Below are 25,484 nucleotides of genomic sequence, written 5' to 3' on the forward strand. Positions count from 1 at the left end.
AGTGGTTGTACTCTTTAAATAATATTCACAAATTTCAGAGGTATACCTACTGAGATTATTTTAATTTTATGAAATGATGCTAGACTATATTGTTACTTCATTTTACTGTTAAAGATCATTTTGAGGACCGAACCCTCCCTCAGGCCGGTCTTCGAAGCTGTGCTCAACACCCATTCTCAAAGATCATAACTGAAGGCAGTGCATCTATTTTTATTTGTTGCCGACAGGAAATGTGCAAACTACTAAATTAGCATCAAGTACCAATGGGGAATCCCTCTTCACACTAGAGTGGTGGCAGTGAGTCATTGGGTTTGGTAAAACACCTACTGACTCAGGCTATGTTTCAGCACGAATCCAATCTCAGATGTTTGTTGTGAAGATGTCAGTTGGTGTGAAGCTGATGAAGTCTGTGATGCCCTGCATGCAGCTCTCTGCTGCAGCCCAGGGAGGTCTTCAACACCATGTTAGCCATGGTCTGATGCACCGTCTGCTCCACATTTCCACTTTCAGCACTCAGAGTGCCACTTAAGCTCTTTTCAATCCGGCTGCTCCGAACTGCCTTGAGCAGACACTTTAACTTCACTGTTACAGAATTGCTGTCCTCTCTGAGCCATTTTTATTGAAATCACCACTGACCTCAATAGGATACTAGTTATTTACAATATTTAACGTGTAGCTTTATATGATATGTGTGCTTTTTATACGGTAAAGCGTGTGGCATATTCATTATTCAATTTAATCTGACGCAAATGGATTTCCGTCACTGAAGTATTAAAAGTTGCTTCAGATTCAACCTGAACTCATTCACTTAATAGATAGCGCTGCATATTATTGGATGATGACGTCAAAGCATAATTTTAAGGGCAAAGACAAGTCATTTGAGAGATTCGATTTACACCCATGCATGTCGATGATTTAATCAGAATAATGGACGTTTTCTGACGTCTGTGGTTTTTCATTGCATGTTGTGGTTGAAATAAAAAAACATTACGTTGTCGGCAGGATTCGAACCTGCGCGGGGAGACCCCAATGGATTTCTAGTCCATCGCCTTAACCACTCGGCCACGACAACCCTGCGTCATGAGATCAGATCTCTATGAACTATAAAGATATTTTGAATGACGTAAGTGCAATGCTAACGTTTAATTTGTGTATTTTTCACACCTTCGTTGCATGCGTAAAAATGGCACTTACGTAGTTCAAATAAAGACGACAAATCAGCGCAATTGATGCAAAATATGGGTACAAATTGGCTGCAAAGTGGCATTAAGTACTGCAGAAATGAAGTGTGACACACACAAGTCAGTCACTCAATTAGTAAGAAAAACGTTTAAACTGCAAAATATTTTCAGAATCTTGTGTCACAGGCATCAGCCCAAACCTGTTCAAGCTGACTTGTACAGGGGGACAAGTTAAGGTCATTTATGAGATATCATTGCCACCCATTGGCAGGTCTCCATACTGTACACCCTGGAAAATGAAAATCAAGTATGATACAGTAATCACAGATCAATACAGCAGCACAGTGCATCCACTACAGATTTTTTTTTTTTATTAAAAAGACAATTATTTCAGATTTCACAAATTATGCCTGGATTAAAACTAAAATAAAGTGGGATATCTCAGAATATTTTCATGATGTTTACATTGAATACAATTTATATTGGTAATTTGATGTTAATGTAACTCTGAAACGTGTTTTTCATATTAAATGTAGAACTTGTTCTTTTAATATTTCATGTCTGAGCTGCAAAGTGTTTTCCATCTTTTTTAATTACTTGCTCCACAGTGTGACACAGTCAGTGGAGTCTAGGCTTTTTAAATTCCAGCTGCAACTGAGGAATGCTTAATCTTTACTTGATCTTCACTAAGTCTAACAGGGTTTTGAAATAGAATTTTTTGCCAATTGGTTTGTTCTGAAAAGAGTTTATTAGTTTACATACTATAGATATATCCCTTCCTTACAGCAAACAGTCAAACAGCACTAGGCCCCTGCTTCATGCAAATTACATAACTGTAGTTAAGGCCTACGTCCCATAGAGACTACAAGAAATAAGACAAGAATAATTTCTAAAATGACATTTATTGTCAAACAGTAGGTCCTGATTGTGCTTCTCCCATAGCTCAATACTGTATGAAGAAATAACAGAAGCAGAGTTGCAGCTGCCATTTGAACACCTAGCCTAAGAATTGACTATAGTGACCAAAAAAATGATTTCACATAGCAGAGAAGCTGAAGCTACCATTAACACTGTTCAACGTGCAATGTGTTCCTCTGCCTGCAAAGTAAGCACAACTGCTGTGAAGCCTTTCACAGAGGCTAGTAGGACTATTTGAATGACTTATTTGAGTTGACTATGGCTATGATGTTCATAAACTTTGCACTTTTTCATGCAAAAGCTGCACACTTTAATCTACACATATGTGTTTGTGACTGCTTAAAATTCACTTTTGTATTTTGTTAACCAATGGTGTCTTCATTGTGTCATTCAGAAAGTCTGGGCAGAAAGCAGTGTATATGTACACATTGTAAAATACATGTGTAAATAATAACACTGACTGAAAGGTTGTTATTGTCATACAGCAACATAGACCCAATACCCTCATATGACAACATTGGTTTTTGAGATAACCATTTATTGTAGAAAGCTAACATTTCATTTTTAGACTAGTTGGGTTCCTCTGATCCCCAATAGCAAGGAAAAAATTACATGCAAAGACAGACCCATTGTTCTCATATGATAGAAGGGCATTGGTTTTGACAGTTAGGGAGCACATACAAAGCAAAAATTTAATTTGAAATAAATCTGAATAAACACATGAAATTAACTCACTGGCTTCAGTTTATAGACATCAGTTACGTTTCTGCTCTGAAAATGGCTGATAGACTACAATTAATATAATTGAGATTGGGAGACTGCCTTTTCCATGACTGCTGGTGATATGATATGATGGTTCACATCTTTTCGATAAGATGTAAACCACCTGGTCATATACCTTTTTCAAGAACGAAAAAAAAAGACTGGGATTAACCAGTTACGATCATTTTGAAGAAACGATTATGTTTCAGAACATTAAAAACAAAAAGTTTCTGATATTCGTTTTCGTTCGGTGGACCGGTTCAAAGCCTTGTTTTAAAATGCGGAAATAAGGTGGCGTACATCCGGGAGCTGGCCGTTAGAGGGCGCTGTTGTATCTGGTTATCATTTACAGCTCAACTAGGGAGGAGAACAGAGAATTGGAACTATTAATTACCGGAACTTGAATTGTTCAGTACTGTATACAGTATGCTGAAGTTATCTCCTAATTGGAAGTCAAGTAATATGTGAGTAAATTACTAGTTGTTAATATTATTTAATGCTTAACTTTATCTGATATGTGTGATGTTAATACAGTATAGTGTGTGGTACAGTATATTCATAACGTAACTTTTTTAGCACGATTAATAATGACAATGATATTTGGAAGATTTGATTTCCAACCTACAAAACATACATCTCGGTGATCTCATCGATTTAGTGGGACATTGCCTGATTTTTCTTAGTGCTTTTACATTGCGTGCTCTGATAGAAATTAAAAAGTTCAGGATATTACCGGCAGGATTCGAACTTACGCGGGGAGAGCCCAGCGTCTCTCCTCAACTACAGTCTTAACCGCTCAACCATAACAACACATCTTAAACATCTCTACTGTTAATTAATCATCATCAATGGTAATAATAATAATAATAATAATAATAATAATAATAATAATAATAATAATAATAATAATAATAATAATAATAATAATAATAATAATAAAAATAAAAAATAAAATAATAATAATAATACTCGACACTTAAACAAATTTAGATTAAATGTTCTAGTAATTGGGAGGGCGTACATCTCGGTCATTGTTGCCACCGAGCTGGAGCGGTGTGGTCACGTGACTCCTCTTGCGCGAGCTGCTGTTTGTTCAGCCAGAGAGGCAGAGAAGAAGAAAAATGGCGGCTCTAGGCGAACCTGGACGGGACGCCGGGCTAACATTTTGAGCTTTCAAACCCAAACAGACACTGGGGCCTCTCGGAGTTACCGCACCGTCTGAATCCTCACTCCTCCAACTGTACAGCTGTTTTGTTTTCGCTTGTGTCTGCTTTGGCTAAACAACTGAAAAAAATCGGGCTAGTAAAATAATAGCTTTCGCTTTATCATGAGAGGGAAGAGGGGCAGGCCGCCCAAACCGCTACAAGCCGAGGAGAACACGCCAGCCACGGCCCGTGGCTTACGACCCAGGAGGAATTTGAAGCCTAGGTTGAGGGACAGCGGTGATGAGGACGTTGAGAGCCCTACAAGAGAGACCCCTAAACCGGCTAGAAAGAGGAAAAGGGGGTCTGTCACGTCACCCCGAGGCAGGGGACGGGGTAGAGGTGGCGGCGGCGGCAGAGGAGGCAGAGGTGGTCGCGGAGGGAGGAGGACGCCTGCGTCCAAAACAATCGTGTACGACGACCACGAGAGCGAGGATGAGGACGATGCTGTCAGTTTAAGATCTGAGGAGGAAGAGTATGTTGAAGAGGAACACCAGTCCGAGGAGGACGAGGGCCTCAAAGAGGACTCTGACTGCCTTGAAGATGATGTACTGGACGAGGAGGAGGAGGAGGAGGATGCCAGCTACTGCTCAGAGAGTAGCTTTCGGAGTCAGAGCACACATGCCAGCACTCCGGGTAATTGAACCTTGTGATCGGTCGATAGTACCGTGTCTCATCACACACTGCAGGTGTTAGCAAATGCATCCCGAACTGTTGTCGATGCTTCTGTTGGTTGTTTTTTTTTGTCAATGCTAGAAGCAGATAAGCTTATTGTTCAAAATGGAGAATGCAGAGGATACGAACACAGGCCGCAGTCATTAATGCTACTGCAGGTGGATTGAATCGGTAGCGGAATGCACGATTGTTTTCTAGCCATCACTGTCAGTTAATACACATCAGAACACGTATTTCAGTCAAGCCACACGTACTGGGACAATAACTGCGTCCTGAAGTAGAAATATCCACTTGCATAGCTCGATAATGTTCCCGTTAGCGCGCTAACGTTAGCAAGGGAACTAGCTCCTGTGGCCGAATGTCATCCTGAAGTGGTGAGGTAAAAACTACACGTGTTCTTAGCTATCACCAAATTATACACCTTCTGTTTGAATAAGAAGCGATATTTTATTAATTTAGCTTGTTAAAAAAAATAAAAACAAGCTAGCTAGCTCACTTAGCTGTGCTATTACACTACTTAGTCTTTTATCGTTTAACCCTCTGCTTTATGTTGCTGTGGTTAGACAGCTACTGTCTCTGGTGATCTAACATTGATAAATGGCTTAAATGTGTGGTCTGAATGACTTGCAATCAAATTAACTGATAATACTTTATAAACAGGACTAGGCAACCTCATCCAGCTATGACACTAACCATGTGTTGAACTGGCTCGGCTTCAAAAGCACACATGATTTTGCTGAATAGTCCTTCTACTCCTTTGCTATTTTGAATGCAATGGAAATCTCATAAAACCTGTATGTGAAAATTATGTGAATCACAACTATTTTCAGTGAATATTGACAAGTTCTTAATTGAAGTATGGTGTTTGGTGTAAAGACAGAACTGGATAATTAATGACAGCAAATATCATAGTACTTACACTTATACTTCTCATTATAACCAACAGAAAGGATTTCAAGATATTGTCCTGTGCTGTGTTGTATCAGTAAGAATTATACAATTTTCTATCATTTCTTTTACCTATAGGGAAGAAAAAAGTCCAGGCTCCACGACCTCGTACTCCCATTCTTGAGGAGAAGGAGATCCCTCCTCTTGTGCTTCCTGACAGCTCTGAGGACCTCCTGGTGCCTAATGAGGAGCTTCTCAATGCATCTTCCATCTATGAGGTGTTACGGAACTTCAGCACAGTGCTGCGTCTCTCCCCTTTTCGCTTTGAGGACTTCTGTGCAGCGCTGGTAGGGCAAGAGCAGTGCACTTTAATCGCCGAGACTCATATATCCCTTTTGAAGGCCATCCTGCGTGAGGAGGACTCGTCCAACACTACCTTTGGTCCTGCTGACCTCAAGGATAGTGTTCACTCTACTCTGTACTTTCTGGATGGAATGACATGGCCAGAGGTGTTACGAGCGTACTGTGAGAGTGACCGGGAATACCATCATGTCCTGTCATATCAGGAGGTGGATGAGTATCCCTACGGTCCACTTCGAGGTAAGATCAAGGTGTTACAGTTTTTGGTGGACCAGTTTCTCACCACCAACATTGCCCGTGAGGAACTGATGTCTGATGGCAGTATGCAATATGACGACCACTGCCGTGTGTGCCACCGCCTGGGCGACCTGCTGTGCTGTGAGACCTGCTCAGCAGTCTACCATCTGGAGTGTGTGAAGCCACCACTGGAGGAGGTTCCAGAGGATGAGTGGCAGTGTGAGATTTGTGTGGCACACAAGGTGTCTGGTGTCATAGACTGTGTGACAGAGGCACAGAAGAATAGGCCATACATCCGTCAGGAGCCCATTGGATACGACCGACACCAGAGGAAATACTGGTTCCTCAACAGAAGGATTATTGTGTAAGTAGTCTCTCACTGTCTATCGGTTCCGATCGTAGTAGCTTTCCAAAAATACATATTACAGCGAATGTGCAGTAAGTTTACACCACAAATACAAACCTATAGGAAATAATGAAGTTGTTTTTATTAAATAGGTGAAAATACACTGAGAGCCAGACTTGTATTGTCAAATTTTACTGGAATTATAGCATCAAAGAGGTACAGTCACTGCAGGATGACATACTGTATGACATCACTTTTCAACTCTTAATGCTCCATATCAAAAATGATCCCATTCTAACAAAGAAAAGCAGATACAAATCTAACAACACCAGCTAGTGTTGTCCTGCTGGTTTTACAGAAAAACATTTCATGCATGCTGAGTGCATGCAGGTACTGTCTGACAAGACAGTGTTGTCCTACACTGATGGTCTGTTCTGGCTCTAGCTGTAATTTAGTAAGCATTGAACAAACTAAACTAAAATTAAATGAGTGTATCATTGAAATTTTTGTTTGACGTGTTTCGGACGTGGCACATGTTTCTGGAACACACGTCCATTCACTGAATGTCAAGTCAATTTCATTTGAGTTTTGTATGTGGGTCTGTTACATCATCATACTTTTCAGTCTCAATTGTAGAAATAGTTCTTACTCAACTAATAAAAAGGTTTCAAGGTAAAGTATGACTGAAATTATTAATATTAGCACTGCAGTATAAAGACCCAGTGCTCTGCACTGAGGCAGGTACATGTCACCAGACAGAATCCTAAGCAGCTGGGTAGTAAACAGCAACCTGCCATATAATCAATAGTCTTTTGAAACAACTTAAACCCAAAGGGTTTTTTTAGGGTTTTACCGTAAATAATGAAAAAGTTTGTGCAAAATCTGGATAAACTCAAAACTAAAACCAGATTCCTTTAAGGTAGTCTAAACGTAACTAGACTCCTGTCTGATGCTTTGTGCGTGTGTGCAGTTCCTATCTGAAATTCGAAACAGAAATGGGGACATTTTTGCAGCTTGGACGATCACTGTGCGTGCAAAAAGCAACATGAATTCCATTCCAGGATTTGTTTGACTAGAGTTTATAGAAAAGGCATGGAGTCTAACCCCTTTTTCTTTACTTGAACCAATGCTGTTCTGGATTATGGTCTCACCCACACCCTAAACTGATATTCCGTCAGAACACGGACATTACCATTGACAATGAGTCGATGAACAGCCTGTTTATTCATCTGGTTTTACCTGCCTGTGACTCTCACTGTTATTTAATTGTTAATGTCTTCATTTAAAAAAACGACTTCCAATTGCGTTTGAATTCCTGTCCTGAAATGGAAGTTTTTCAGATGGCTTGTTAAGAGCATCATTGCATTATTTATGTCATTTCATTTTCTTGTCTGTTCTTAAATGTTATAAATTTACTTTGGAGAGAAGTGGTAGCATAAGCGACATGTTTTTTTCTGACGTTTAAGAGACTCTGTTCTCACCTTCCAGCGAGGAGGATGGGGAACATGAGACGAAAAAGATCTGGTACTGGAGCACCAAAGCACAGCTGGAGGATCTCATGGAGTACTTGGATAAGGAGTACTGGGAAATGGACCTTTACACCACCCTGGAGGAGATGAAGGAGGAAGTGCAAGCTCACATGGCAATCACAGAGGACCTTACACACAAAGCTAGAGGAAACAATAAAGCTTACCTCACCGCAGTCAACGGTAAATATTTATTATCAGTACTGACACTTACACCTTTGTTTTTATGGTGTCGATCAGACATGAGTGTGATTCAAGCTGTGAAGTAAACATGTCCATGTGGGTTCTGTTTACAATAAGGAAGAGTCTCCATATGCTCTTTATAACATGGTTCTATCGTCTGGCAGTAGTGCACTGTTATGATGACAGTTGAGTTTTCTTCCTGCTTCATATTCACACAGACAACCAACTGTTTTGCCACCTCTTCCTCTCTCCAACGAAGCAAAGGGCTCAGAAGACTTTCTGATTACTGCGCCTTTGCTTCCTGTGTGTGTTTGATAGGTTGACATATGGAACAGTTTCCCTTTGTTACCAGCATAACTGCCAGCTTCAGAAGGAAAGCAGCGTACTCTGCTCTCCTTTGTTGATTTTCCCTCAGTCACAACTGTCTGTTGAAGTATTCTGCAGCCCAACAGAAGGAAAACGTATTTGTAAAACCTTTTTCTGTGTTTTTTGTTTTTAGTTTTTATTAAATATAAGTGACTTATGGGTGTGCTGATTTATTTAATCAGTTAAAAGCCCATTGCTGCAGCAGCACTGTGAGCTTCTTCCTGTAGGCTGGTTCACTGGAGATCTTTGTCACATTCATAAATTCTGCCCTTTAGTAGACCTTTTATATTTTGCTGAATTAACTGAGTCATAGCATCCAGATATTCCAGCTTTTGGGTTCAAACGTTATTAGATTGTATGAGATGAGTTTGATCGAAATTGAAGAACATTGATTTGGCTGGATTATGATGCAGTTGTCTGTTACAGGGGATCCAAATTGTTTGCTATAGAGTTGAAAGAAAGTTTTTTTGTCATGACCATATTTCCTCAATATGGTACACTTGTGGTTGGGGATTCTGTATAATTATTGTTTCCTTTTGTCTGTAGATGTAATCATGGAACGCATGAAAATCAAGCAGGAAGGACAGGAATCTGGGGGTCAAGCAGAGGACACCCAGCAGGAAAAAGAAACCGACTCTGTTAAGACAGCGGAAGACGAGCTGAATCCTCAGCTCGACAACGGAGAACATAAAGACACTGAGCAGAGTTCTCAAGGTAACAGTTAACTTCCATTCCACCATTCTCTCCTCTTATTCCTTCCATTTCTGGTCACGACTCCAGTAGTTGTAATTTCCCCCACGTGTAAGGTGAAATACAGTTCTGATATTGCATGGTGGAACTGTGACTATCGAGACAAGCTGTCTGACTCCACTGGTGCTGTTCGGTCCTGTGTATGTAGGTGAAACAGCAGCAGCAGTTCCCCCTGCGTCAGAGGACAGCTGCCTGTCTGATACCAAACCTGGCCCGGACGCTGGGGACGCAGCTGCCGATAAAAAGGAGTCCCTTGAAATGAACAAGGAAGCTCTGCCTGCTCACAGTAGGAGCCCAAAGAGTGGGGAGTCCTCTCCATTAGCAAAGCAGGACAGGACAGGTAGAACAAGACAAGACTCATGTTACGCTCTGGTGTCCTGACATCAGCGGTATCTTAAACCGTTCAACTCATCTATCGCTTCTCATGTTGCTGTTTGGCTGTAAATCCATCTCCACCTGTTGCCTCTAACTTGCTCTGTGTGTTTGTCTTGCTACACTGGCATCTGCAGTGATTTTCTTACCCACATCCACACAGCTGTAATGAAAAGAGCAGCTTGCATTTGGTTCGGAGACTAAAATCAAATCTGGCTTAAAGGAATAGTTCACCCCGGATTACAATACTGTTTTCCTCTTTCTTGTATTGCTAATTATCCATTTAGATTGACAGTCATTATTTTATCGCGTTACACGGGGGGGGGGGGGGTTTAAATGAATTGTAATGAACAAGCAGACTGTAAACCTATTGCGGAAAGGTTGTGCTTTGAATTCAAACTATTGCATTATGCCTTTCTTTTTTAACACCTCTGCATTGTCAGCAAGAATTTAGGTATTACTGCAAAATGTAGTGTGATGGACCGGCATGGCTGTTCCCTCAGGGTTATAGCATTACAGTATATGTGGCTGAGCTAATAACAAATGCTTTACGCTTGCTTTTCTTCAAACTGATTCTGCTTATGGTGTTGGCTGGCTGTTGGTTTGTCTCTATCCATACTGCATTGTATACTTTCTGGTGAAGAATGATCGTTCCTCAGCTGAGGTTCACATTCAGTTTCAGTAAATATTACACGCTGTGATTGAGGACTTAAATGGGTTGGATTTATTTGTCTTGAACAAAAGTGCCTTTTCAGACTAAGCAGTTTTGGCGATGGTATTGATTCCTTAGATAGTGATCAAGTGTTTTCCCAGTCTTTTTCTGCCATTTGTCTTGTGTTGCATGAAATAAATGCTGCTGTGACAGCAGCATTTTGCTAATTATTCCCTGTCTCAAACAATATGAGAAGGGGAAACAGGAAAGGGTTCCATCTGTCTGTCCTTTGTGAAGTAGAAAGAACCATTTGAATCTTTGAAACACGACCACAAATGACTGAAGTGCATCCTTTTCCGGTTGAGGGACTTTATTCATTTGTATTCATTTCTTTCTTTTTTAATTTCCATGCTTATTAGTTAAACTCACTGTCAGTGAGATTTTTTGCTATGGGTGTTACTAGGACATAATCTTATTCAATATTTTTCTGGAAAAGAAAATTTTGAAAATGAGACATTTATCAAGAAACAAGAACTGGAGTCACAGGGACAAGTTAAAGAACTTGTGCTTATCTTCGATGCTTTTGTTTAATGTCTTGTGTTATTTGTTGTCTTTGCGATCATGGTATTGAAAAGCACGCTTTCGGCACTGAGCTAGACAGCGTTTCTGGCAAAAGCTGGAACTCCACGTCTGTCACAACAAGCTCCTTATTCTGCTTCCAATTTGTGGGCATTTGGGTGAGTTGCTGTCGGTCAGACAAAAGGCTCTCTGCCTGGAAGCCACACCTGCTGCCTCATCAACAAAGAGCTGCATATATATGCAGCACAATCTCCCTTTTAAAACTCAAAAGCAGATATGGTCTCATTTATTGGGCTTTGCAGCAAATGCACAGCTAGTTTTTAGTCAATTTGATTAGTTTCTTGCCCATGCTGGACTGAAGAAGTTTCTTTGTTGATATGCAAATTTCAAGTCCTAGGACAATAAAATAAGATCTGGCTGAGCTACAAGGAGAAGTAATTTATTGCGGGTGTTGAATTCTTCTCTTATTGTAAATGTGTTTGCACAGCTGCCTTCTTTGCTTAAAGCAACTCGTTTTATCCCTGATAATTAATTTTATGCCTCTGAGTTCAGGAGTTTTCTTCTTTTTCAGATGAAGATGAAAAAACAGAATCTAGTGAAGACAAGCACCCTGAGGAGATGCAGGCCTCCAAAGACGGGCCTCAGCAGTCAGAGGAGAGCTGTGGAAGTGGCCTGGTTTCTGGATGTGGGAACCTCAGGAAACCAGAGCAGCCTGACCTGGCTGATCGATCCTCTCAGTCCTCTTTTACCAGCCATGATGGGACAGGTAAACGCCAGCGATGGTAGACATTCTTGCTCATAATAGACACATGAAAGCTTTGGACCCTATGGAACAAGTTGTCTGTTATTCTTTGTTTGAATGAAGGCAGGGGGGGTTTGTTGTGTTAATCGTGTCATGTCCTTTCTGGATGACAGATGAGTACAATGAAAGGCTCAAGAGTGATAGAGGCAGAGCAGCAGGAAAGGAATCGAATGGCCTAACACCAAGAGGCAGCAAAGAGGTGAGGCATAAGCACTGCATTGATGAGTCTTAATTAATATTTGAAAAAATTGCATTAATTTATGCACACAGATGGATCATGTATCTGGATCATTTAAAAAATACTTTTATGTTCATGTTCTGATCATTTAAATCTACTTTAGAATCTAATGTTCCCTCTCGTGTTTCAGTCGTCACCTGTACGCTCTGATGGTGAATCGTCACGTCTCAGCTTCCTCAAAAGGGACCTGGCTGTGAATTTGAATAGCTTTTTCAAACTTGGACAAGAGGGTAAATACAGGGTGTACCACAACCAGTACAGCACCAACGTCCTGGCCCTAAACAAGCATCAGCATCGCGAGGACCACGACAAGAGACGTCACCTGTCCCACAAGTTCAGCCTGACCACAGCGTCCGAGTTCAAATGGAACGGCTCCATCTATGGTTCTCGAAGCCTGACTGTCTCAACCCTGCGCCTCACCATCATCCAGCTGGAGACCAACGTCCCAGGACCATTTATGCATCCCAACTGGGCGTCACACAGGTACAGTGGAGACGTCTGATGTTCACTCGTTAGAACTCTCGTTAATACTTTGGTTTCCTCCCCATCATCAGGAAAAACATCCCTCTTAGGACCAGTAGGTTATGTTGGCCTGCAGTGGCACCGGCTCAGGACCAGCGCTCCACACTAACCTTGCAATTTTGTTGTACAATGGTATGATGACACTAAAAGCTTCTTCTACTGCAGTTTTTATCTCTTGTTTTTTGTTTGCTCTAAAGGACCAACTGGAACAAAGCAGTGCAGATGTGCAGCAAAGCCAGAGAATTCGCTTTGGCCTTGGCAATACTGGAGTGTGCCATCAAGCCGGTGGTCATGCTGCCTGTCTGGAAAGATTCTCTTGGACACACAAGGTGAAGAAAGAACTCCATATATGAACTGAATGGCAGTCGAAACAGCTTTTGGTTGTACAAAGTCATAACTTCAGTAATCTGACTAAAGATTTTTTTTTTTCCACTTACATTGTGTTCCTTACATTTTTTATATACCGCACCTCCCCGCTCAGGCTACATCGCATGACCTCTATGGAGCGAGAGGAGAAAGAGAAGGTGAAAAAACGAGAGAAAAAGCTGGAGGACGAAGAGACGTTGCAACAGGCCACGTGGGTGAAGTACACCATTCCCATCAAGCACCAGGTAAACAGCAGGCACTTAAATCTGCCATTTAACTACACACTCAAGTCCAGGAGCGGGATAGAGACGACCCCATGTTGGTAGCAGGATACGGTGTTCCTATGTGTAGATTCCTAGCTTTAACACTGAACTCAAACGCTAATATTGGTCTGATGTGAACATTGCTGTGGTATTTTTTAGCTTGTTTAGGTCAGATCTCCACATTGCTTCATTATTTCCGTGTTGTTTCTACTAAGGTGTGGAAGCAGAAAGGGGAGGAGTACAGAGTGACGGGGTACGGTGGCTGGTGTTGGGTCAGTAAGACTCGAGTGCCGCGATTTGTTCCAAAGCTACCAGGAAACACCAACGTAAACTACCGCAAAGAGCTGGAGGGTAAGAGTTAACTTTGTGTAATTATCTTGACATACAGTATCTTCATGCTGCTATGACACATCGGGCTCACGTTTGGACTATTGCTTTCTTAACAGCCAAAATGAGCAATGAAAATGCAGCAGTTTGCACAAAGAAGCAGAAAATATCAGCAGACTCTGAGAAGCAGACTACTCATAATAAATCATGCAAGAACAACGAACAAGCATCCGTTGCTGCATCACCCCAGAGAGCGTCTCCAGAGGAGGACTGCAACACTCGGACGTCTAAAGAGGACCTCATGGAGAAAGAGCATGAAACAGATGAAGAAGAAAAGAAAGTAGATGAAAAGATGGAGTTTGACCTCCCAGAAGTTTCTTCTTCAAGTGACGAGAAACGTAAATGAAATCGATGTGTCTCTTTGTTGTCTTTTGAATTGGGTTTTTTGTTACTGTTGTTTATTATACAGATTTTGTCTCATTCTCTAAAATCTGTGATTCATTGTTTTTCATAAAGCTGAAAACAAAGACAAATCCTTGCCTGCTGTGCAACCAGTGAGCGAAGTACCAATCCCAATGGTTGAACAATCTGAGAAGGAGGCGAAGACTTCATCCAAGCCGTACTATGATGTTGTGAACGTCAGTGAGGGCTTCCAGCTACGGACCGCTTACAAGAAGAAGGTGAAACCCTCAAAAATGGACGGACTTTTGGAGCGCCGAATAAAACAATTCACCTTGGAGGAAAAGCAAAGACTTGAGCGGGTGAGACAGGGAACTCTTCTGTCTAAAATGGTTGCATCAAAGCCGCCTCCTGTAGTTAAGACCGAAGGATCAAAATCAGACAAATCACAGCCTGCTGTGACCCCATGTTTAAAAGAAGAGGAGGAGAACCTTCCAGTTAGAGACCCAATAGTCAAAAAACTTAACTTTGAGCAAGAGGAGGCAGACATCACCACTTCCAACAACAGCAAACAGATGGAGTTAAATATGGTTCAGGGGAATGGTGGGGAGGCCTTAGCTCACAAAGAGGTGAATGGAGAAGCCCTTGTGAGTTCTGAGCTCAGCAGTAAAAGCAATAGTTTGTTAGATGCAATGGAAAGCAAAGGAAAAACACAGAAGCCAGAGGTGGCTTGTGTGGGAGAGAATGCTAAGAAACGAGAGTATGAGGAAATTGAGCGAGGTGGTGAACAGAGTGACTCAGAGAGCGTGGAGATCGAGCAAAACAAGAGCGGTCTGCCGCAGGTGAATGGGAGAGCTGGGTTCATCACCCCTGCAGAATCAGACAGCAACTCGGTAGATCCACCCACTGAAGATGGCGATATAAAGGAACCTGTTAAGTCTCTGATGAATGGAAATCTCTCACAAAAAGATTTATCAGATATTTGTCATCCACCTCCACTGAAAATCCCAAAATTGGAGAACCACGTAGCCGAGAAAGGAGACCCCATTAAGGATGAGGATGAAATAAAAATGAACAGTGAAGGAATGTCACCCTCTAAGCTTCCATCCTCTAACCCATCCTGCGTGAATAGTAGTAATAGTTATGGTGACACGTTGAAGTCCACAGAATGTCAGGATGCACTCCAGTCTGATGTGAAGTTTGAAGCAGCCAGCAACACAGTCACCTCTGTTACCACCACCACCTCCCAGCTCACCTCTGGGACTGTTGTCCCACAGAAAACCAAAATACCAGTCACAGACACTAAGATCCAAACTTCTGCATCAACAACCAGTTCAATGACAATCAGTAAGGAGTATTCAACCAGAGATCGGGTCAGCCTTCTTCGATTTTTCAAGTCCAGGAAGTCCCGTTCAGGAACAGCTCTACCGTCGTACCGCAAGTTTGTCACCAAGAGCAGCAAGAAAAGCATTTTCATCCTGCCGAACGATGACCTGAAGAGGCTGGCGAGGAGGGCGAGCATCAGAGAGGTGCCCATCTTCAACTACAACGCCAAGCCCGCCCCAGACATATGGCCCTACCCGTCACCTCGGCCCACTTTTGGGATCACATGGAGGTTGGTAACAAATTATAAAGTCGTTTAAGATACTTTAATTTTCAGCATAGATGCACAGAATTCAGGTGAAAATTTCTTCATGATAAAATCATTGTTCATATTTATTCCACACAACATCATATTCCCATATGAACAAGTATAAATGTACTTGGTGTTGATAGAAAACATGGATCCTGTTTGAAATGGCTCTTTCCTGTGCAGGTACCGTCTCCAGACCGTCAGGTCGTTGGCAGGAGTCAGCCTGATGCTGAGGCTGCTGTGGGCATGCCTTCGGTGGGATGACATGGCCGTTAAGCCCTCTGCTGCTGTGGGGACGACTCGGAAAGGTGAGGAAATGCCACTCACTTCATTTTCATCCTTTTATTTTGTGGATGTTCGATGTTCTCTGGAGGAAACTCACATTCGTTGACATGTCAAGTCTAACAAACAACTTAATTTTCTGCCTACAAAACGTTACCATTTTAAATAATTGTGTTACATCACAGAGACCACGGACACGGATGTCATAACAACAGAGATTATTAAACGAAGAGATGTGGGGCCTTATGGCATCCGCTCCGAATACTGCATCAGGAAGATCATCTGTCCCCTCGGAAACAGAGACACTCCCAAAGGTAAAAAGAAAAAAGAAGAGCAAACTTGAAGACTGACCATGATTATGTTTTGAAGTAATTAATAGTTTATTTCTTCTTTCCCCATTGATAGAGACTCCTACTCCACAGAGAAAAGGCTTACGATCCAGCGCTTTGAGGCCGAAGAAGCAGGAGCCAGCGAAGCTGACTGGACCTATTGCTGTGGAGACGTGGGTGCCTGAGGAGGACCTGGAGCTGTGGGAGATTAGAGCCTTTTCTGAAAGGTCAGAAACACACACCAAACCTCCAACAGCACTGAATTCTGAATTCTTCTAATTCTTGTTTACCAAATGTTGTGGAATTACAGAATAGAGAGGGAAAAGTCGCAGGGCCTGGATCCCTCAAAGACTGGCGCTAGTCTGAAGACAGCAGAGGATGTTAAGGCCCATCTAGAGAATCAGCTCAAGCAGGCCAGAATGGCTGCTCAACAGGTGGGAATGCTGTTCTCCATTTACACATGGGAGGTGTGTTGTGTGGGTTTTTAACTTGTTGGAATATTTCTCTTCTAGAAACGTCTGGAGCAGCAAAGAACAATGGCCACCACCTCCACAACAACCACCACCACCACCACCTCCGCAAACACACCCAGTACCCCAGCGTCCGTGGGTCAGAGGACGGGTCAGGTCCCGTCTGGGGCGAAGATGATGTTGGCCTCCAAACTGAACTCTCCAGTTTCGTTTCAGCAAGACAAAGACTTCCATCAGTCTTTTGCTTCCTGGGTCAAGCAAGGTCAGACCAACAACAGCTCGGGTAAGCTAACATCAGATAGTTGTTCTTCTCATTCATCATGTTCTGTTAAGAGGCGGGCCGGGAAAGGTCACACAGAACTTCTCATCCACTGTTTTTTTTTTTTTTCCATTCTTTAAATTATTTTATCCTCCATCAATTCCAACTGTGTTCTGTTGGCAATTTTCTGGAATGTAAATCTGACTGGCCAGCCAAAATGGCTTTTTGGCTTGTGGTGTCCACTTGCAGTCCTCTATGAATTATATTTTTTAAGTTGCATTACTCCTTTACATCCAACGGGATTATAGGACAACCTTTGTGCAATCAGAATATAAACACCTGGCATAGAAATTATCCCAGATTTTCAAAATCTGAAGCCCCCTAGTGGACACCGCAGCCGTGGACTGGCTGTGGTGGTGGTGGCCCTTACGGCTGTGCGTGACTGGAGGTGGCGTGGTGTGTCTTGCAGCCTCCACTGGCTCGGTGGCCACCGGGGCTAGCAGCAACACCAGCTCAGAGCAAGCCTTCCAGATCACTGGCAGCCCAGTGACTGTGACTGGCCAGGTCCTCGCCGCTAAACTCCCGCTCCCCGCAAACAGCAAGATTGTCACTCTGAGCATGCCCACTACACACGGAGGTAGGGAGCACGAGTGGCATCCATTTCCACTGGTTTGGGCTTACACCCGCTGGAATGGATGCATGAGTGTCATGTTGGAGGCAATATGCCTTTGATAAGTTGAGCATGGATGAGGCCACCAGCGCTTTTTTTTTTTTTTGATGGTTGGAGCAACTGGTTTTCTTGCTGTTTTTTCTGTTGTTGTCTTATAAACAGAAGCTTTTTCATTTGCTTTACACATTTCAAGATGCATGCCCTGACTTGTCTCGCGCATAATTGATGTTTACTGCGTGTAGCCAAGATATGTATACTTACATTATCCTTATCAACAGGTGTAGTCCAACAGAAAGTCCTTGGAATCTTCCCCTCTGGGCCCCCTGCAAACCTAAGGACATACAGCACACTACATCCTACAACTGGCAACATCAACCTCAGAGCCACCACCTCTTCCTCAACACATCAGGTCTGTTGCCTCTTTTTTTTTTGCTGTCAGTTAAGCTTATGGAAGGTTTCAAAATAATGACTCATGATGTCACTTTTCTCATTCAGGCCATCGCAGCAGGAGGCCTGACGCATCCTGACACTACGATGAGCCAGTCAGCTACACCTTCTACCTCAGTGGGCGCATCGGTGGTCAGAGCTCAACAAGGTGTTCTGTTCAACTGGGCATTCCCAGTTCTCAGTTAAATATCTAAAACAAAAAAAAAGTTCTTACTCCTCTTCCATTCTCTCTAGGCCAGCCGACCCATATGGGCCACGGCGAGCCTGGTTCCAGTCTGGGGCAGGCAAATGCAGGTCAGAGAACAGCAGGTGCTGCACCATCATCTCAAACAGCCACCGCCATACCTGGACAGTCTGTAGCATCGTCCCAGGCTAACAGGCCACAGCAGGGTCAAGTTAAACTCACGATGGCACAGCTGATGCAGCTAACGCAGGGTGCTCAGGTGAGGGGATGGTTTGCTTTCCTGTCATGTTCCCTTGTCAATCCATGAAACATCTGTAAGTCATGCATGCATTTAAAAAAATAGCAAGTGTTTATAGGTGTGTTACTGTCACCTGAAGGCCTTTATTCTCCATTTGCAGGGTGGAAACCCGGGTCTGACGGTGGTGATCCAGGGTCAAGGCCAGACCCAGGGCCAGTTACAGATCATCCCACAGGGTGTTACTGTCATCCCTGGTCCTGGTCAGCAGCTCATGCAGGCAGCAATGCCAAACGGCCAGGTCCAACGCTTCCTCTTCACCCCCATGCCTCCATCCTCATCAGCTGCAGCTACAACACCTCCCACTGCTACTCCTACAAAGCCCAGTGTAGCTCAAACACCTCAAACCCAAGTCCAAACGACTCCTTCGGCCCTCTCCCAAACCCAAATCACTGCCCCTGTGCCCACCCCAACACATACTGCAGCCCCAGCTCCAGCACAGATGGCATGTATGACCCCCGCCCCAACCTCAGTCCCTGTTTCCCAAGTTCCTACCGTTACTCCATCTGAAACATCCTCTGCCGTGCCTACCTTGCCAACTCTGGCCTCCACACAGGCTTTGCCATCCATGCCAGCTTCTGTTCCCACACACCCACAAATGGCAAGAACAGTGCTTGCCCCAGCACAAAATGCAGTCTCCACCCTCACCCCCAGCTCATTCCCAACACAAGCCCATGCTGCAGTGTCTGTACCTGTCCCAGCACCAGGTCCTCCTCAGCACCTGTCGCAGGCCTTCAGCCCTTCCTCCTCCTTAACCTCGGCCCCTGCCCTGATGCATGTCACCGCTCCTGCTTTGGCCCCGGCTGTAGCCGCTGTTTCAGTCCCCTCCAACTCGAGCCAAATGCCTGCTTCTCGGTCTCTTCCCTCACCTGTCCAAGTTCCCACCCCTGCTCTTGCTCCTGTCTCTGCCCCTGTCATTTCTGTCGTGTCCACTCAAATCGCTGCACCATCCCCAGTGAAAGCTGTAACTCAGATCCAACCCACAGCTCCCAATCCCCTTCATGCTGCTGTGGCCAATGCTGTGGTCACCCCAGTTACAGCCACCTCTACAACACCATCAGTGCCAGGTAAATAACCCACCTCAGTTCACACCAGTACTTAATAATACTGTTGATATACAAATACTTTCCGTTACACATTTTTCTTTTTTTCCATCATGTAGTAGCTCTGATTGAGCAGAGAGCAGCTCAGCCCCAGGTCTGGACACCGACCTCGCCTCAAGCTCAGACTCATGTTCCGCCCACTCAGGTCGCTGCAGGACCTCTTCTGTCAACTGCCTTGGCCACCGCACCCACCTCTGCCCCGACATCCGTCTCTACACATGCACCCGTATCTCTTCCTCCACAAGCTCAAGCACAAGTCCAGCATCCTACCGTTGTATCCATGCAACAAGTGTCCCAAATTCCAGTCTCAGCAGTTCAGGTTCAAATGAAGGGGTTGCCTGTCTCTTCCGTTGTTGCCACTGTGAGACCTACACAGCCTCAGATCCAGCCCCAAACCCACAGTCAGCTTCAGCCCCAGCATCAAGCTCAGATCTGTGCACAGATTCAGGTCCAATCCTACGGCCAAGTTCAGCAAGTGCCACACATTCAGGCTCAAGCGCAAGCACAAGCCCAAAACCACCCCCAGGTCCAAGTTCAGCTTCAACCACAAACTCAGCAACAGCCTCAAGTCCAGGGACAACCCCTCGCTCAAAATCAACGTCAGTTGCAGTTTCAGTCTCAAATCCAAGGCCAAAATCAAACTTTGCCCCAGGCCCAACTCCAATCAAGAGTCCAACCTCAGTACCACCCCCAGACACAAGTACAGTTTCAAACACAGGCTCACACCCCTCCCCAGGCACAGAAACACCATCAAGTCCAACCTCAACCCCAGGTTCAGTCTCAGGCCTCGACTCAGCTCCAGCCCCAGATCCAAACCCCACTCCATCCACAGGTCCAGTTCCAGCAGCAGAGCCAGGTTCAGCCACAACCTCAGGCGTCACAGCAGCCCCAGGTCCACACTCAGCCACAGGTTCAAGCCCAGTTCCAAATGCAGTCACCGCTGCAGGTCCAGCAACATCTTCAGGTCCAAAGCCAACCCCAGGTCCAAGCAAAGCTCCAAGTCCAGTTCCAACCTCAGACCCAAACTCAAGTTCAAGGACAGCCACAGCTTCAGGTCCAGTCTCCAATCAGGCATCAGCTCATCACAGTTCCAGGTCTCCAGCAGCCGGTCCAGCTTCTGTCTGCTCTGCCTCCCCATGTTGCTGCCCAAATCCAAGCCCAGATCCAGGCACAGGCGCAGCAGCAGGGTGGCACGGTTCCCCAGCAGATCAAATTACAGCTGCCCATTCAGATCCAGCAGGCAGGGGGGCAGATTCAGGCTCACCAGATACAAAACATGGTGACCATACAGGCACCAGCGAGTGTACAGGAGCAGCTCCAGAGGATGCAACATCCGTCACAGCAGCAACAACCACAGCAGCAACCAAAACCCAGGAAGAAGAAGCACCATGAGTCTAAAAGGGAACAGAAGGAGCACCTACAGATGGTTAGTCCTGGGGACGGCATCCATAAACAGGTGTGAATCCCCATGAACAACAATTCATGTCTGAAAGCATCAAAAAAACTGTAAATATTAATAAAGTGTTTTGTCAGGTGGTGATGAAGCAGAACGCTTCAGCAGAACAGCTGAAACAGAGGAAAACCCTGGCTGCTGCAGAGCGAGAGGAGAACCAGAGGTTTGGGCTATAAATTTAGATTCATGCGTCCTAATAATGTGTTTTTCCCGTGGTATTCACTGCATTTCCCTCTGTTTTCAGAATGATCGTGTGCAACCAGGTGATGAAGTTCATCCTAGACAAAATTGAGAAGGATGAGAAACAGGCAGCTAAGAAGAGGAAGAAGGAGGAAGTGGTGGAGCAGAAGCGCTCCAAGCAGAATGCTACCAAACTGACTGCTCTGCTTTACAAGCACAAAGAGCAGCTGAAGGCTGAGATCCTGAAGAAGAGGGCCCTGCTGGACAAGGAGCTGCAGCTGCAAGTACAGGTTAGCGTATGGCCAGTCTTTCATCTGTAATGTTTGTGTCACAATATCCAGGAATTATTCTGTATGTGGAATCAAATGAATGCGTTTATGCATCCCTTTTTTCAGGAGGAGCTGAGGCGGGACATCACCAGGCTACAGAAAGAAAGGGAGAAAGCGAGAGCTGCGATCACGCAGGCTGCTGCAGCAACAGTCAAAGCAGCAACGTCGCACTCCTCCCATTCTTCTCACTCTACACATTCCGTTCCCAGTGCCCACACCGGGCCAGCACCTTCCTCATCCCATAAACGTAAGCGGGAAGAGGAGCGAGAGAGAGACCGAAACAGAGACAAGGACAGGCATCATGACAAAGACAAGAAACGGGACAGGGATAAGGACAAAGATAGATACCGGGACCGAGACAGAGATGGAGATGGGGATCAAGAGAAGGAGAAGGACAGAGAGCGGGACAGACATCGGGACAGGGACAAGGACAGAGAGTCCAGTTCAGCCAAACACAAGAAGAAGAAGAAAATCTCTTCTACCTCAAAGGATCATAAGAAGGACAGCAAATTGTACTGTATTTGCAAAACAGCCTATGACGAGTCTAAGTAAGTTCGGTGAAAACACGTCCACTGTCGCCACAAGAACATTCCACTGCACACGTTGTAAATGCTGTTCTGAAGCTCTATTATCACACAAACTAAATCCACAATGATCTGTGTCTCTCAGGTTCTACATAGGGTGTGACCTGTGCTCCAACTGGTTCCACGGTGCTTGTGTTGGCATCACAGAGAAAGAGGCCAAGAAGTTGGAAGACTTTGTGTGTAATGACTGCAAGCGTGGTCAGGAGGGTGGAAGCAACGAGGAGCTTTACTGCATCTGTCGGACGCCGTACGACGAATCACAGTATGAAAAAAACCAACATGCTTAAATTCAATTTTTCAAATTTAAATATTAGCAGTGTTTGTTTTGAGAACGTTAGTCTTCTTTTTTTTCTACAAATGTCAAGCTTACCAGGAAGCTTCTGACCTTTACACCCACAGGTTTTACATCGGCTGCGACCGCTGCCAGAACTGGTACCACGGCCGCTGTGTGGGCATCCTGCAGAGTGAGGCCAATCACATCGACGTGTACGTCTGCCCACAGTGTCAGTCCACAGAAGACGCCATGACAGTTCTCACACCGCTAACTGACAAAGACTACGAGGGGTTGAAACGAATATTACGCTCCTTACAGGTATGATAGAACGTCAAATGTGTGTTAGACAAGCTCTGATTGTGTGACAACCGGTGAAATGTACAATATAGATGTATGACATTAGTGGTTATAGCTGTGAGGGCAATGATTGAATCCAAATATATAGTCTTTGTTTATTCCTTTGTTGCTGTTAGTAGAGTTCATTATCATTATGTAATAACACTATTTTCTTATTTCAACAGTCTCACAAAATGGCTTGGCCTTTCCTTGAACCAGTGGATCCTCATGACGCACCGGATTATTATCGTGTAATCAAGGAGCCAATGGGTATGAACCAATGATGCCAACATTCAGTGACTTAATTCTCTGTACCCTAGTTACATGTTCATTTTCTGTCTCATAGACTTCTCCACAATGGAAACCCGTCTTCAAAAGCGACATTACCACAAACTGACAGAGTTTGTGGCTGACGTGACCAAAATATTCGACAACTGCCGCTATTACAACCCCAACGACACCCCGTTCTTTCAGTGTGCAGAGGTGCTGGAAGCCTTTTTTGTACAGAAGCTTAAAGGTTTCAAAGCGAGCAGGTAAGATTAGATGCTCCCACTGCTGCAGACGCTGAGGGTTCCCAACGTTCTCTGCTCTTTTCCATTCTTGTACTTACATGCTCCAAGCTTTGACTCTGACTACATCAGCTGTTGCATCAGTTTCATTTGTCTTCATCTCAGTTATGATGGATGCCCATCATCCACTTTTTACTTTTGTTTTACTGCTAGCATATCCAGTAGGTGTGCTGTTGCTGTAGAATGTGCTTATAGAGTCTAATAGTACACTGTTGAAGGGTGCTTGGCTGCACTAAAACCTATAGAGCTGACATCTTAAAGACATCTTAACAGGACTTTGTGCCATGTTACATCTGTATTGTGTTTCATCTTACGTCTGTGTTTCACCTTTGCTGCATGCCTTTTATTTATGCCATCCCATTTTCTCCTTTTCTTACAGATTGTCAGCTTCTTAAGTGGGCCAGTCTGGATGGACTGGATACTGGGGTCTCTAACAATTTTCACATGGAAACTTTGTGTTTCCAGAACAGAAAAAAAAAAAAAATCATGATTAAAGAGAAACAAAACACCACAAGAACTCATAAACACCAAATCTACCGATGAAAGATTTTCGGTGATGGTGTTGTAATGATAATAATCAGTGTAACTGACATGACAGCCATGATGACGTGTTCATCAAATCATGGAAGGACATGCTTTGTCTCACCACGTCACAAACTAGCCTTTTCTAACAATTTGTTTCCATAGCTTGATTTATTTTGCATGTTTGTTTGAGTTTGATTGATCAGTGTATTAAACTACATAAATATATAAAGAGATTCTTATTTTAATAAAAACAAATATTTATAAAGTTTTGTATATTGGTTCCATCTGAGTTTAACTGGTTGTCAGTGGTGGTTGTCTTGAATGTACATATTTTTTAATCATGTACAGTAACAAAATATATCTATTTGGATGTTTTAATTACCAAACCAATCATTTTAGAGAGTATTATTTTATAAATCTAAAATGGACAACAGAGTGAGGAATTTGACCTAATCCAGATCCTCGCTTCGCCAGCAAGCTTCGGTTGGTAGTTGTGACTGACGTCTTCACTAATAAATACATGCATTCCCTGTACGTTACACAAAACATGGCTGCAGGATCCTCTGCTCACCTGTTGGTTTCCTCTTGTCTGTTGAAATGTCACAACAATAAACAAAATGTGAAGGGTTCTCACCTTTCCCCTTTCTCCACATCTGTAGGTCTCATAACAACAAGCTACAGTGTTCTTCAGCCTCTTAGAAAGCATCGCACATTGCTCAGACAGAATGCACTAGCCAAGAATTTGGCTTTTCTGAACTGTAACTCTGAAAGACTCCTCTGCCTCATCCCGTTTGGGATCTGCTCATCCGACTGTGCAACCACAGAACCGTTCCGGCAGACCTACCGCCTGCCCACTTGAGCTCTATGGGACCTTTTTGGACCTGGTTTTCATCAGAGGACTGTACTGGGGAGTGTGAACAACTTAGGCATTTCAAAAGAAAGTTTACCTCGAAGAAAAGACTCTTAAGGACCTCTCATATTTCCATGTTCTTTATTTTTTTATCTGAAGTATTTTTTTTTTCTTGTTAAAAATCCCAAAGGCCATCTTTTTGGTCATCGAGTCCAATGGGAAGTAGAAAATTCAATGCTAACACACAATGGCTGGGTTTTACTGAGCATAATGTATCAATGAGTTTTGTGTCTAAATTCAAATATAGTGGAAAAACATTTTTTTCCCCCCCATCTCCACTCATTGTTTAGTCTGAAGTGGCATGAACGACAGTCGTGCTAAATATCCAGATATCAGTAGTCTGCTTGGTTAAACTTCTGTAACCTACTGAACGTAAGGTAATAAGCTATTGTAAATGGTTTTCTCTGCAGTAGTGACTGAGATGGAAAAAAACTGTATTTGAAGGCTCCTGCCCTGTTTGTAAAAATTTGTCAAATTTTGACTGGATTTCATTTTCTTATTTTGTATTACATCTGAAGAAATATTGATGTATATGGAACTTAATAAAATGGAAAAGACTAATGTGTTTTTTGTGGGCAGTTTATGTGGGAGTGTTGTTGGCATCTTAAATCTTTTAAAGCTTTTAGTATGAAATAAATGCTTGTGCAGTACGTGGGATAAGAACTGCAGTGTATGGCAGAGAATTTACAGAACATGAAATGTGTATTAGTGTCCTCCAGTGCTGGTGGTGGGCTCAGA

At 43.6% G+C, this 25,484-nt stretch overlaps 1 protein-coding gene and 1 non-coding gene across 5 annotated transcripts; one reads left to right on the forward strand and one right to left on the reverse strand.

Annotated features, from left to right (window-relative positions):
• Positions 1-990: 990 nt before the first annotated feature.
• Positions 991-1,072, reverse strand: trnas-aga (transfer RNA serine (anticodon AGA)). The gene has a single exon. It is a non-coding gene; the product is annotated as a tRNA-Ser (tRNA).
• Positions 1,073-3,963: 2,891 nt separating this feature from the next.
• LOC137610196 (nucleosome-remodeling factor subunit BPTF-like) lies at positions 3,964-25,305 on the forward strand. Of its 4 annotated transcripts, none has more exons than XM_068337677.1 (31): positions 3,964-4,699; positions 5,765-6,587; positions 8,058-8,278; positions 9,191-9,358; positions 9,543-9,734; positions 11,569-11,763; positions 11,913-11,998; positions 12,168-12,520; positions 12,757-12,888; positions 13,041-13,170; positions 13,404-13,539; positions 13,635-13,913; positions 14,032-15,529; positions 15,731-15,855; positions 16,015-16,143; positions 16,235-16,385; positions 16,469-16,592; positions 16,671-16,911; positions 17,836-17,966; positions 18,053-18,152; positions 18,239-18,447; positions 18,587-19,550; positions 19,646-21,042; positions 21,120-21,202; positions 21,284-21,509; positions 21,615-22,096; positions 22,218-22,394; positions 22,532-22,724; positions 22,928-23,012; positions 23,089-23,275; positions 23,691-25,305. In XM_068337677.1, the coding sequence occupies exons 1-31, from the start codon at positions 4,189-4,191 to the stop codon at positions 23,704-23,706; spliced, it is 9,744 nt and encodes a 3,247-aa protein (XP_068193778.1). In that variant the 5' UTR covers positions 3,964-4,188; the 3' UTR covers positions 23,707-25,305. The 4 variants fall into 4 exon arrangements, with proteins under 4 accessions (XP_068193778.1, XP_068193777.1, XP_068193779.1 ...); XM_068337676.1 differs by having other exon boundaries at positions 24,496-25,305; XM_068337678.1 differs by having other exon boundaries at positions 19,646-21,012; positions 24,496-25,305.
• Positions 25,306-25,484: the final 179 nt, after the last annotated feature.

This window comes from Antennarius striatus, chromosome 16 (assembly GCF_040054535.1).
Source record: "Antennarius striatus isolate MH-2024 chromosome 16, ASM4005453v1, whole genome shotgun sequence".
NCBI lineage: Eukaryota > Metazoa > Chordata > Actinopteri > Lophiiformes > Antennariidae > Antennarius > Antennarius striatus.

What these genes read in the sequence shown, in the direction of transcription:
- LOC137610196 (XM_068337676.1), top strand. Translation starts at nt 4,189, where the DNA reads ATGAGAGGGAAGAGGGGCAGGCCGCCCAAACCGCTACAAGCCGAGGAG. An exon ending in CCCAACTGGGCGTCACACAG is followed by an intron (nt 12,521 to 12,756) that starts GTACAGTGGAGA and finishes TTTGCTCTAAAG; the next exon opens with GACCAACTGGAACAAAGCAG. An exon ending in GGGACGGCATCCATAAACAG is followed by an intron (nt 21,043 to 21,119) that starts GTGTGAATCCCC and finishes GTGTTTTGTCAG; the next exon opens with GTGGTGATGAAGCAGAACGC.